This window comes from Tiliqua scincoides, chromosome 1 (genome assembly GCF_035046505.1).
Source record: "Tiliqua scincoides isolate rTilSci1 chromosome 1, rTilSci1.hap2, whole genome shotgun sequence".
NCBI lineage: Eukaryota > Metazoa > Chordata > Lepidosauria > Squamata > Scincidae > Tiliqua > Tiliqua scincoides.
The window spans coordinates 34,581,198-34,594,671 of NC_089821.1; the positions used below are offsets into that span (position 1 = coordinate 34,581,198).

General features: G+C 45.5%; 1 protein-coding gene across 1 annotated transcript; it reads left to right on the top strand.

Moving 5' to 3' along the window:
• The first annotated feature begins 1,687 nt into the window (after positions 1-1,687).
• LOC136643783 (fibroblast growth factor 19-like) lies at positions 1,688-6,964 on the top strand. Its single transcript, XM_066619118.1, has 4 exons — positions 1,688-1,796; positions 4,475-4,708; positions 4,830-4,933; positions 6,785-6,964. Exons 1-4 carry the CDS (start codon positions 1,688-1,690, stop codon positions 6,962-6,964), a joined length of 627 nt encoding a protein of 208 aa, XP_066475215.1.
• Positions 6,965-13,474: the final 6,510 nt, after the last annotated feature.

Here is a 13,474-nt window from a genome sequence, read left to right on the forward strand (position 1 = left end):
AATGATTTCTCTTTTCTACTTCATCTTCTATCCAGGGCTGTAGCTAGAGGGGGGGCCAGGGTGAGCATTACCCACCCTGCATCAGCAGTTTGCCCACCCTTGCATTTATGGGCCTTTGATGTTTCTCCATACTTATCCTTTAGTTTTGCACACCAATATGCCCAAAATAATTGCCCATCCTGAAAAAATAATTGCCCACCCACCTCTAGAATGCTGACTATGGGCCTGCTTTTATCTAACTGGGCACTCATTATTGGCATTATAATGTTGCTACATTATAGTGTTGTTGCAGAGGCAGAAACAGAGCCCACAACCTTTGATCATCCTTGAGGCCATCTGGTTTGCCATAGGCAGCAGATAGGTGAGGGAAGCCTACTTGCCTCCACTGTTCCTCTTCCTTCTCTCACTTCTTGGATTGGAAAAAAGAGATGAGGAAAAAGTAGAAGTATGGTGGGAGAGAGAGTGATAGAGAAGAAGCATATAGGAGAAGACAGTAATGGGTGACTATCAGAGGAGCAGAAGGTGGCACACAGATAAGGGGGGCAGCATTTGGCATCCAGCCTCAGGTGCCAGGAAGACTGAGCTCAAAAGATATGCAGGGGATGGACAGAGTGGATAGAGAGATGCTCTTTACACTCTCACATAACACTAGAACCAGGGGACATCCACTAAAATTGAGTGTTGGAAGAGTTAGAACAGACAAAAGAAAATATTTCTTTACTCAGCGTGTGGTCGGTCTGTGGAACTCCTTGCCACAGGATGTGGTGACGGCATCTGGCCTGGATGCCTTTAAAAGGGGATTGGACAAGTTTCTGGAGGAAAAATCCATTATGGGTTACAAGCCATGATGTGTGTGTGCAACCTCCTGATTTTAGAAATGGGCTATGTCAGATGCAAGGTAGGGCACCAGGATGAGGTCTCTTGTTGTCTGGTGTGCTCCCTGGGGCATTTGGTGGGCCACTGTGAGATACAGGAAGCTGGACTAGACGGGCTTATGGCCTGATCTAGTGGGGCTGTTCTTAAGTTCTTATGATAAAAATAGACTCTATCCATCTTTATCTTTCACCTTTATCCATCTTTACCCTAGGCTCTGCCTAAGATGGACTGTGCTACTGAAAAGCTAAAGCAAAGCATTTGAAAAGGCAACTTCTGTAAGCTAAGATGGCACTTGTAAACTGCCATTTCTTTCTGTAGAGGGGGAGAAAATTAGTGAGAAATGTCAGATTTAAGGTTTAAAGCTCTATCTAATGGCCAAACAAAGAATTAGCTAGGATTAAGATGAGCAGTGTGTTGAACTTTGCTAAACAGGGTCCCATTTGGAATTATTTCTGTTGATTCCACATTCACTACAACTTTCCACAAAAGCATTTAATTCCAGGCCTTTATTCCTACATGTTGAAAACGAGACTAAAAAAATTAATATGGATGACCTTTGGGAAGAAAGGAAGAATATAAATTGAATAAATACTGTTATTAATAATAATAGATGTACAGGACTTGCATATTGTTTGAACAATTATAGGAGCATTTCTAGAATGCTCCTAGAAACACCTAATAAATTACATTTTTCTGGAACACTGAGCGATAATTGAACTTTCTAACCACTAAACTATGCTGGCACAGTAACAGCCCAATATTTAGGATCGGGCTGTTGTATGGAAGGCTTTAAAAGTTCCATTGTTGTAAAATGGCTACTGACATTGCACAGAGTGTTGGTGGCCATTTTGCAAGCATAGCTGCTAGAGACAACAGCACCACAACTATGCTGACAAACCCTGGTGAGCCTGCCAAACCAGGTAAGGTGGGGGGGGGAGGGCAAAATGGAATAGGGAAGGAGCAGGCAGGCAGCAGGAGGGGGTGGAGGGGAGTTTACAATATTGCATGCCAGAGCCTATCCCCTCTTTTAACAATCTCCTTAAAAAGCTGGTGCAGGTCCAAAAAGACCCACTGGGAAACAGAAGGTTTAGAGGGGTAAGGGGACAATTCTACTTCCCCTTCTGCAGTCTGCCAATCTGCTCCCCTGGTTAGATACAACACATGAAGCCACTTCTGTGTGTGTGTGTGGGGGGGGGGGGTTAATCCTACTAAGATAGGGCTCAGTATGTGATGGTGCCAGGTGTATTCATTTTTTCATGGAGATTTACTCCCAAAGAGTGTGGATAGGATGGCAGCCTTAAAGATGAACTTGCTGAACAAGTCCAAACATTTATTTTAAAAATCCCAGAAAGAAAAATAAAACTTATTGTACAAGAGATTCTCTGAGGAGAAGACAAGGATTTAAATGACTGAAATAGTGCTTCAGACAGGAAAACTACAAGAACAGTTCTGCAGAGAAAGCCACAGAGGCTCCATAAGTGCTCAGTATGCAGAAGGTTGCATACTTAGGGCCCAATCCTATCCAACTTTTGAGTGCGGTGCAGCTGCAATGCTGCCCCAAGGCAAGGAAACAAACATTCCCATACCTTGTGGAGGCCTCCGTAACTACCCTCCCACCACAGGATGCAGTGCACATCCTATTGACATGGCTACACCAGGACTGGAAAGTTGGATAGGATTGGGCCCTTAATCTCTGGCATCTCCAGGTTGGGTGAGACCCCACCCCTGAAATCTGGATCAGAGGAAGGTGCTTCATACTATGTCAAACCATTAGTCAATCCAGGTTGGTATTGTTGATACAACTAGTAGAGGCTCTTGAAGTGCCTCCATCTCTATCCTGGGAGAGACCAGACTAAGAACCTTAGTAATGAGTGAAAAGATAATTTCCCAGCAGATGACCCAGAAGTGGACTCTCATCCACAAATGCTTCAATTGGCATCCTTCAGTCTCGGAAGACTATGGTATCGTGCTCTGAAAAGTGGTTCTGGAACAATGTCTAGTGTGGCTGAAAAGGCCAATTTGGGAGTGACAATCCCTTCCACACTGGGAGCAAATGGTAGTCTGTCCCTGGTGTGTCTCCCTGGCTACATGCCTTCCTTCTTTGCCTCTTTGACTCAGTCTGTTGGGCAAGTGTCTCTTCTAACTGGGAGAGGCCATGCTGCACAGCCTGCCTCCAGGTGGGAAGCTCAGAGGCCAAGGTTTCCCATCTGTTGAGGTCCATTCCTAAGGCCTTCAGATCCCTCTTGCAGATGTCCTTGTATCGCAGCTGTGGTCTACCTGTAGGGCACTTTCCCTGCATGAGTTCTCCATAGAGGAGATCCTTTGGGATCCAGCCATTGCCCATTCTCACAACATGACCAAGCCAACGCAGGCGTCTTTGATGCTTATGCTGCAATAAACGTGTTGATTTGGATACAAGCTAGAAAATACAAACCCAAATGCCAAGTTCACCAGTATCTGCCCTTGCCTGCATATGCTGGATCCTGATAGGACCAACAGAAAAAATGTGTCTTCGGCTGGCATGCTATGGATGCTCTCCTTCCCTTGCAGTCCTCCCATTCCCACTGACCATCACTTCCTCCCCCCACCCCAACTCTGTGGTCACTGGTCACCCTGCAAGACACTGTCTTTTTCCAGGACATGTCCTCTTTATCATCCTTGTGTCCTGGAAAAGAACTTAAATGTCTTCCTTTTCTCTGGCAGGGAAAGGCTGCATATAGCCTTCTTGTAATTAATACATGTAATATGGTTTTACATTTAATAATACAGTGTTTAAATTAGCCATATAAAATCAATATATGATTATTTTTAACTTTTATTTTGTTGTGTTCTACATTTTTCCTGGATGTCCTGCATTTTGGGGTGCCATGTCCTCTCTTGTGGTTATGACATCTGGTCACCCTGGTCACTTGTCAAGAATACCACGGTTTAAAGGGTGATGTTTGCTGCGGGTGTGTCAAAAGAATCGTGCCCCAGAATTCATGGAACGACTGTGGTCAGGGAAGAAAAAGGGAGTCATGTCGGAATATACTTCTTGGAAAGGCATAAAGGGAAGTGGGGAGGGAGTTATAGTTGGAGCGGGGCGACGGACTAACAAGAGGACTTTGAAGTTTCCAGTACACTGACCTGCCTGTTTTCTCATAGCGCTTCGTGATTGATTGATTGATTCACTCACACACACACACACACACACACACACACACAGAGCCTACGACTGTTCCAATGTTTGACACTTCGGCACGTAAATTGGGGTGGGAGGAAAGACCATGTAAGGCTTGGAAAGCGAAATCCGCTTTTCTGGATTTTAGGCCACCCCAGGAGACTCTAGCCCGGGGAGTGTCCCGTGGGAAATGATGTAATCCTGATCAATAGAGCGGGGCGGATACTGCCCCCCCCCCACTGCTATGGAGCGGTGTCTATATTGGAATTGGAATTAGCCTTATCGATTGGAGAGCCTACAGAGCCTACAAAAGGCAGGGAGGGCTTCCTACAATCTCTCCCGAAGCAATTCGCTCTCAAAGCGCCGAGCCTGCAGCACCTCCCCCCCCCCCCCCACCCATGGGAACCTGCGCTCCCCTCTCTGCATTTGTGTCTGCAGGGAAGTCCTCCGGTGATCCAAAGATGTGGCAGCGGTGCTGCAAGCTACTGGCGCTGGTGGCGATGTGCTTCGCGATGGTCTCCAGGTCCCTGGCTCTCACTGATGCTGGACCACATGTCAACCATGGCTTGATAGGGAATACAAGATTAAGGCACCTCTACAGCACAGCGCGGCTAATCCTGAGCATCAACAGCGACGGCAGAGTGAACGGCACCAGAACCCGAGGGCTGAACAGTAAGTACAGGCTTTGCAGAGCGAAGACCTGCTGTGTCCCAGGCCCCTGCAGAAAGCCTGGCTAGTCCTGAGCCGACCTTCCCCGCGGAGCCGCGTTCACGCTGTTTGTTTCCCCGCGCAGGTCTGCTGCAGATCACGTCGGTCGCTGTTGGCACCGTGGCGTTCAAGGGCGTGCTCAGCTCTCGGTACCTCTGCATGGAGAACGAAGGGAGGCTACAAGGGCGCGTAAGTCCCAGTTTGGGGTGGGGGCGCGCTGGCAACCTCCTCTGGGAAGCCCCTGGGAAATGTTTAGCATGCAGCCCCCTACCAGGTCCCGGTGATGTTATTTGTGCGCTCAGGCCAGACAAAACAACAGAGGCCAGTCCGATGCCCTGGATTCGCACCCCACAGAGCAGTCTAAACACGGTGCTCCAGCTGCAGGATTCTCCTCATTTGGAAGGAAGCCCTTGTGAAAAACGATCTCGGGTGACCAAGTGTCAGTGACGGAGCTAATGTTGCATAGCCCAGTGCTGCACTCAAAATGATGTCTCAGAAGTGATGTTAAAACCAGAAGTGATGTCACTCCTGGGCTATTTAAAGAGTGAGAATGGGGGGAATCCGCCTCTTCCCCCCAGCAGCTCACCACCCACTTGCTCTGCCATCTCCCCTCAACCAGTGGCATAGCTAAGGCATCTTTCTGCTATCTGGGGTCAAAGATGATGCATTAAATTATCTTTCCAATAATATAACATGATGGTATTATTCTTAACTAAGGTTTTTACAATTTTGGCCACTAGTGTCAAGCTCAGCTTGTTGCCCCACTAAAGCTTGTTGTCCAATGCAGTTGCTACCCCCTGCAGCCCCTTAGCTATGCCATTACCAAGAGGGCAGTAGTGATGTGAAGGAACAATGCTGCCTTTACTCAGCAACACAGACAAGAACATCCAAAATTCTGTGCTTTGTGAGAGTTTCCCTCAAACAACAAAAATATATAGAGATTTGCCATTGACTTCAGTGGGGGGTGGACTGCACATAAAAAGCATCCATGCTGAAAGGACATTAAGGATGTTCAATGTTTTGATATCAGGAAGACATTCTTAACGTAAGGGAAGTCTGGCAGTGGAACAAATTACAAAGGGAAGTGTTGGATTCTCCCTCTCTGGTGATCTTCAAGCAGAGGCTCTGCTGACATCTGCGCTAGGAAGATTTATGGCTATAGGCAGGAGGTTGGGCTAGATGACCCTGTGGGTAGTGTCCGACTCTATGATTCATTGACTGACAGAGCTACCATCCACTGTATATTTTTACAGATTAGGTAGGATATATGGAAGTTACCAAATTCTTTTTTACTCTTGAGCATCTGAAGTAAAAGCCAGATACTTAAATACACCTGAAGGCCAAAATTGTGTTATGCTTATTCTATTTACTCTGTAAGGAGCCCAATTAATGGAGAATGATGTCGTACTGTCTATATAGGAAAAGGATCTATTGGGGGAGATTACAGTGCTTTTACTGATGTTGTGTTACATTTAAATAGAACCAGGTAGCCTCACTATTAATCCTTATGTAGCTGCACATCAATACCCCTACATGTGGTACATTATTTGAATCAGTGGGACTAGTGAGTATGTGCATTCCATGTTAACTTTAAGGTCCACTTTACAACCTGGCAAATCAACACTACAGGCAATAATTTGTGAAAATGTTTGCTCTATCAACCAAAGTCAAACATGTTTAAGACTGCAATTTACACACTTACCAGGAAGTCTTCTTGAACCAATTGTAGAATTGTAGAATCATTGATCTGTACTTAAAAATCAGAATGAATTTTACTGGCCTCAATATATAAAAACAGAATCACTTCCTTTAATACATTACTATTCAATACTTCTTTTAATCTTATTGATTTATATATGACTCCTATATTGATCTGGTGAACCTCTGAGCAGTTCCATGTCAATTTATTTATCCAGCTATATGAATTCAAGGACATTGGTAGGTTCCACAGGCTATTCAGACAAACATTATTGCATAATAAGCTGTTTAAAAATAGAAATGTGCAAATGTGTTTAACAATCTTCATTTCTTTCTGTTCAGCTTATTTATTCTGCAGAAAATTGTTCATTTGTGGAGCGCATTATTGAAAGTGGCTACAATAACTACAGATCAACAAAATATGGAGCCTTGGTGTTCTTAAATGGTTCCGAACAAGGTCAAATGTCTGAAAAGGAAGACTTGGAAGATCTATTCATTGACTTCTTGCCTATTATGTTTTAGTCTATATATTTTCTACATATTTGTACATTCTCTTAGGGCCCATTTGCTGACAAAAAAAAGGAGTGAAGTCATGAAGTTTGCTTCTGTATCATTTCATTTGAATAAATGCAAAATGGCTTACCAGCCCAGTATTGTTGGCAATGATATACCATGATTGAGGAAAGGTCACCAAATAAGCCAAAGATGTGCTATCTTTAAATACGTGAAACAAATCTATATAATTCAACATCTTTAAAGTATTAGCCCAGCATGGATTGTATGAAGAGGTGAAACATCAAATATTGTCCTGGTTTATTCTGGAACAGCCCCTTGCACACAGGAGCAATCATTACAAACATTAAGAGGAACAAATACTTCTGAAGCATTTTCAGAGCACTTATCCCTCCCTATATCTTTATTTTTGTATTCTGTAGGATTTTTTTGTTGCCTTAAGCATATGGAGATATGATTTGCTGAAGTGTGCAAATGTGATGAATGTCTTGTTTCCCCCTTTCCTCCTTATTTTTGGACATTTCTAACACTCCACCATGAGGGGACATGTTCCTGCAGTAGTCTTTGTCCTTTGTTTGAAACACTACTTCTGGACAGCCGTGTGCTGATGTGAATTTGAGTCTTCAAGTTTAGAGTAAGGGCCCAATCCCAACTGGCACTTGGGTTGACTCAAGTCACTTGGGCCAGTCGGGAGTGTGGCAAAAGTGCCGTAAAGCACTTTTGCTCCACTCTGAGGGACAATTGGCCAGTACTTGGATGTGCACTGGCCTCTTCGCACTGATGTGGGCCCTGGAGAAACGGTGAGTTCCATCAACTGAGCTCAGCCACTGCAGAGATCTGGGGTGGGCATGGGGAGGGTGGGCAGGGACATGTTCCGGGGCAGGGGAGGGTGGGCAGTGGGTGTTCCTGGGGGGAGGTGGGCAGGCAGTTATGCCGAATCCTAGGCCTGTTTGTGGGCAGTCCTGGGCTGCTCAGATTTGCGCCACCTCATCAGATGGCGCAGATCTGAGTAGACCCATTGAGGCTGCTGCAGCATGACATGGGGTAAGGGGAAAAGTTTCCCCTTGACTCGAGCCTCAGCCAGCCCCAAACATGTGTTGGATGCAGTGCAGGACCACTGGCCTGCCTGTATCCAGCGCAAGTTAGGATTACGCCCTAAGCCTCCTTCTGAGATTGCCATGTGCCTACTGACTGGGCAGCCAAACCTGGCTGCCTAGGTAAAGGTGAAGAATGGAGAGACCAGGTGGGTTCCACTCATTCAATCAGATAACCCTACACCATCATCAAACCTAGTTTACTTAGAGATGCTCAGTGTGTTTGCTCAGTGTGTTTTATGTTCTCTTTTTGCTCTAAGCCAGCATGCAAATTCCAGGGTGGATTAGTGACAGTTTGGGGTTTGTGAGCTTTGCCCTTGAGAAGCAACCCAGCTTCTCCTGCTGGCCATTACTAACTATTTGGTCAAGTTGTTGGTCAAGTTGGTCAAGTTGTTTTATTTGTATCCACCCACTGAGTTCAGGTATTTTTCATCTGCCCGCTTGTTGCCTTTTCATTCCACCCTCCCACCCCACCCCACTTTTAAAAAAAAAATCCAAAAGGAAAGGAGTTAAATTCTTTTGACTCTTGCCTGTCTAATTCATTTGCACAAGTTATGCAGTGTGCTGTTCACTAGTTATGCAGAGTGCCGCCATGTCTAATTGCTTGCAGGTGGTACTATGATATTATTTTTAAATGCAAACCTCTGGGGTATTGTGTTCACCTAGGTGCTGTGATTTTTTTTCCAGAAGGTCACTCTCTGCCTGGTCTCTTTTGTCTGGGATAGGGGCAGTAGGTAGAACTACCAGTTATCCTCTCCTTTCAGCTTCCGTCTCAGTAAAAAGATTAAGTGGAGAGTAGGAAGGGTTGCATCTAGGTACTATGTCCCTTTGTTAGCTTGCTTTCTCTGGCTACTTCACTGACAGAGAAGTGTTCTATATTCCCATAGAGCTACTTAAATATATTGACAGCCCAGTCCTATCTAAACACTCCTGCTGATGCAGCTGTGCCACAGTAGTGCCCGCTGCATCCTGCAGGGAACAACAGCCCTGGAGGCCTCCTCCAGATAAGAGAACATTTGTTCCCTTGCCTGGGGGTAAGCCTCCACAGTCCGAATAAGTCTGCTCTGACCTGCATCAGCAATTTTGCTGTGACCAGTCTGAGTGGATCCAGGAAGGCAGATTGAGGCAGGGAAGGGGGATAGGGTATCAACAGTGTTGCTGCCCCCAATACTGCCCCCTTCCATATCTTGATGCACCACCCTTTCTGCCCTGGTCTCTGCCCATGTCTTCCCTTCCCATTCTGCCCCCCCTGCCCTTTTCCATACTGCCTTACTGGCAGAGGTGTAGCTAAGGGGGTGCAGGGGATAGCAGTTGCACCGGGCATCAAGTTTTAGGGGAGTAACAAGCTGAGCTTGACACTAGTGACCACAGTTGTGAAAATCTTGGTATGTATGAATAATACCATCATGTTATATATCAATGGAAAGGTAATTTAATGCAAAATGCAATGAAACAAACTGCACTGGAATGTCTGTTTTATATCAAAAGTTATGGCCAATTAACCAGAAAATGAAAACACAACTGCCTTGTGGAACAAAAAGTGGATTTATCTAAGTCCAAACTGACCTATGAGACTGTTCTGAGTGCCAATGAGATGTTATTATGATATAGCATGGAACCAATAACTTTTAATTTATTTACTTAATTAAATTTGATTTTGTCATGCAGGGGGGGGGGCTACAAAATCTTCTTTGACCCCACGTAGCAGATAGATGCCTTAGCTATGCCACTGACTGGGGAGAGGCAGCAGAGCAAGTGGGTGGTGAACTGCTGGGGGAGGAGGTGGGTTCCTCCCAATTTTCACTTTTTAAAAAGCCTGGGTGTGATGTCACTTCCAGTTGTGACATCACTTCCAGGGCAACATTTTAAGCTTGGTACCAAGCTACATGATCATTAGTTAAGCCACTGCTTACTGGTGCTGGGGCTCTTCCAGAGGCTGCTAGCACATGGCTGCTCACTGCTTGTGGTGGCTTCCTGGCTGTGCTGGTCGGTGCATTTCCATTTACAACCACCATAAAGCAGGCTGTGCTTCCAGAACACAAGCTCTGGCAGCACAACATACCCATAGGATTGGGCCCTGAGTCCCAGTGCCTGGAGTCATTCCTGTGATGTCACTGTACAGTAAAGCCACAATGTAATAAAAGGTAAATAAAAAATTAGGCCAAGTAACAGCCCAATCCTGAGCTGCCTGGGACACCCAGACTCAGCAGCACCTAGAATGGCTGCCGCTGGATCCTGTGTGCCCCGGCCTACCGCGGGAGGCACCTCAGGAAAAGGGGACTTTTGTCCCTTTCTCCCAGGTAAGGTAAGCAGCCCCACAATGGGACTACTCACTTTACCACTGACCAAAAGGTCGGCAGTAAAGTAAAGGCACTCGTGTAGGGCACTGAGCTCTCCATGAAAGCCTTGGATCCTGCAGAGCGGAGCTCCACAGACCCGCCTCCCTCCCTCCCTCCCCCAGCATGCCCCCCACCCACCCCCTCCCCGCGTCATGCCTCTGCGTCACGCCTCCCCCACCCTCTCTCTGCCCTCCGCCTGCCTCCCCCCTCCCCAGAACACCCCCTCCCCGCCCCCCTCCCCGCCCCTGCTTACCATGCTGAGGCTCGGCGGTCCGTGAGACTGTCGAGCCATAGAGACTGGGTGACCACCCTGCACTAGCCCAGCACCAGCCAGCACTGGGCTAGCACAGGCAGGAACCCGGTGGTGAGGCTCACAAACATGCCATAAGGCAGTCCACAGCGGCACGGAGCTGTGGCACAGAGCCCAGGATTGGGCTCTAAGTTGCATTGTTTGTTTTATCGCAATGTAAAGCACAAACACAACCAGAAAACACACACAGATGATACCAAATGAAGGTATATTAATTTAGCAGGAGTGTACAAATTCAACAGATTCAAATTACAATTTAAAGCAGCTGAGAGCTGCTCTGCACTGACACCTTAGCAGAAGTGGCACTGCTAAAAGGGCAGCTCACATGATAATTGGGCTCTCCCAGCCTCTCAGCAGATTATTCCTTCTCCTTTTCTCAACTCTCTTGTTCTCCCTCTTCCTCATACCATTCCTTGCCTTCTGAGGCCTCTGACCTTTCCAGCACCTCAGCAGAAGCAGTGCTGCTGAAAGGTTGGTGCTGAGAAAGCCCAATTATCATGCCTCCCTTTCAGCTGTGACACCTCAGCAGAAGCTTGCACTTAGCCTGCATGATAGTTGGGCTCTCCCAGCACCACCCTTTCAGCAGTGCCACTTGTGCATCACTTTGCAGCTCAGCAGCTGAGAGCAGCTGATGGTGGTGATGGGAGAGTTCAATTATGACACAGGTCAGAGCTTCTAGAGGCCATATCAGACCTCTAGGCATATGTTTGACACACCTGATTTAAAGCATGAAATTATGCCTGATTGGGATAAATACAAAGTTCAGATATAGTCATGCCTTGGCATCCATGGAGATTGCATTCCTGGATCCCCTGCGAATGTCGACATCTGCGGATAAAGAAATCCACGGAGTGACATAGGCCTTCGGATATGACTGAAGGTAGGCTCCCGCAGCCTCCCCACAGCTTCCCTGCATCTCAGAAGACCTGTTTGAGGTGTCTGAGACACACTTCTAGTTTTCAGAAAAACAGGCCCTCCATGATGCGGAGAAGCTTTCAGAAATGTGCACTTCCTGTCACATTAAGGAAGTCAGTTCAGTTCTGCACCACAGGTTTGGAACCCACTGTTAGTCAAAACCATAAGGAAATGAATCCACAGGTAAGCAGGCACAACCTGCACATTTCAGATACATTACTGAGAAGGTTAGTAGACTACCATTCTTTCAAATTCCAGGTTACTTCTGTTTTGTCAAATAAAGGTCAATTCCAGCTGCCACTGGCAGGAAGTTGGCCTTTTATTCTTGTCTTGAGAAAAGGGCTCAAGGCTTTCACTGAAATCAAGCAAGCCTCCTTCTCTTCAGCAGACCCTGCTGTAGCCTTGTTCCATTTTGCAAATGCTTGGCAGTGGTCTGTTTTTTTAAACACCAGGATGCATTCCTCGTTTCAATTTGAAACAAAGTCCCAGGCCACAATTCAGTGCACCATTACTTGAGGATAAAAACCATGGAAAGCAGTGTGTCTACTTCTGAGTAAATAGGGTTGCAACTATGTGCAACTGCACTTGCTCACAATCATTCCTTGTCATTTGTCTCTCTGCAGTGAATTGAATTGCACACTGCCAGTTATGTGTTATAAGTTGTATGTTATATGTAGAGCCTCTGGCTTAACACACCAGGCACCTTAAAGAAGTATTTGATTAATGGGTCTCCTGCAGTGGTTCCCAGTCTTTTTTCACTTGCATACCCTCGGCAGCCCATTTCCATAAATTGCAACCCTCATATTAGCTAAATGTTTGTAATTAATATTAAAAGCCCTCATCAACTCTATAAGAAAACCAATACTTCATGTATATATTACAGTATTTTCTCTTTTTATCTGTTTGAATAATTGAATACTATGCCTTTTCATGGTTTTGCACCAGAAGTGTCCTGAGAAATTCTTGGTGATTGATCAATTTCCATATTATGTTTCAGTTTTTTTACTATGCTGGTTTTCAATCACTGATTCATATAGGAATTGATGACCAAAAACTAGCTATTGGTGGGGCTTTCACAGTCAACTACCTACCTCCCTTAGTGCCTTGCTGGCCATGCAAGGCATTCTGGAGCACTACCTGCCTTTTTCTGCCTTTATTCAATTCTTTTTCAAGTACCCTTAAAGATCCTGTGGAGTACTCCTGCAGGTGCTTATACCCCAGGTTGGGAACCACTGTTCCACTGGTATGTTTACAGTGCTCTTACTCTGATAGTGTTTACAAAAAAGGTTGTGAAGACCAGAATTTAAAAAGTTAAAGAATGAAAATGTATCTTATGATCTTTTATTATATTTTTAATAAATTAGAGACTGTACAGTTCTTAGTTAACAATTACTGGTAGGTTATTTTTCAGGATCTGGCCTCAGATATATCTGACAAAATTATAGTCAGACCCCCCCAAGTCCCCCCCCCCCGACTTATCCAAAGGTCATAGAACATTCCATGATTTTTGGCTGAAAACCTGACCTCAACTTATCTATGAGATCATATTATGATTATGATTATGATTATTATTAACAGTATTTATATACTGCTTTTCAAAGGAAAGTTCACAAAGCGGTTTATGGAGAAAATCAAACAAACAACAAATGGCTCCCTGTCCTAAAAGGGCTCACAATCTAAAAGGATGCAAAAGAACACCAATAGACAGCCACTAGAAAAGACAGTACTGGTGTGAGGATGGCCAGTTACTCCCCCCCCCCCCCCGCTAAATAGAAGAAGAGCACCCACTTAAAAAGCGCCTCTTACTCAGTTAGCAGGGATTATCTTATAGGTGAGTATCTGTGGTAACAATACTTGTAGA

Bases quoted from the DNA above. Each gene is read 5' to 3' on its own strand.
- LOC136643783 (XM_066619118.1), top strand. From the start codon at position 1,688: ATGGCTACTGACATTGCACAGAGTGTTGGTGGCCATTTTGCAAGCATA. The intron at 4,709-4,829 runs GTAAGTACAGGC...TTCCCCGCGCAG, and splicing joins CAGAACCCGAGGGCTGAACA to GTCTGCTGCAGATCACGTCG. The intron at 4,934-6,784 runs GTAAGTCCCAGT...CTTTCTGTTCAG, and splicing joins AAGGGAGGCTACAAGGGCGC to CTTATTTATTCTGCAGAAAA.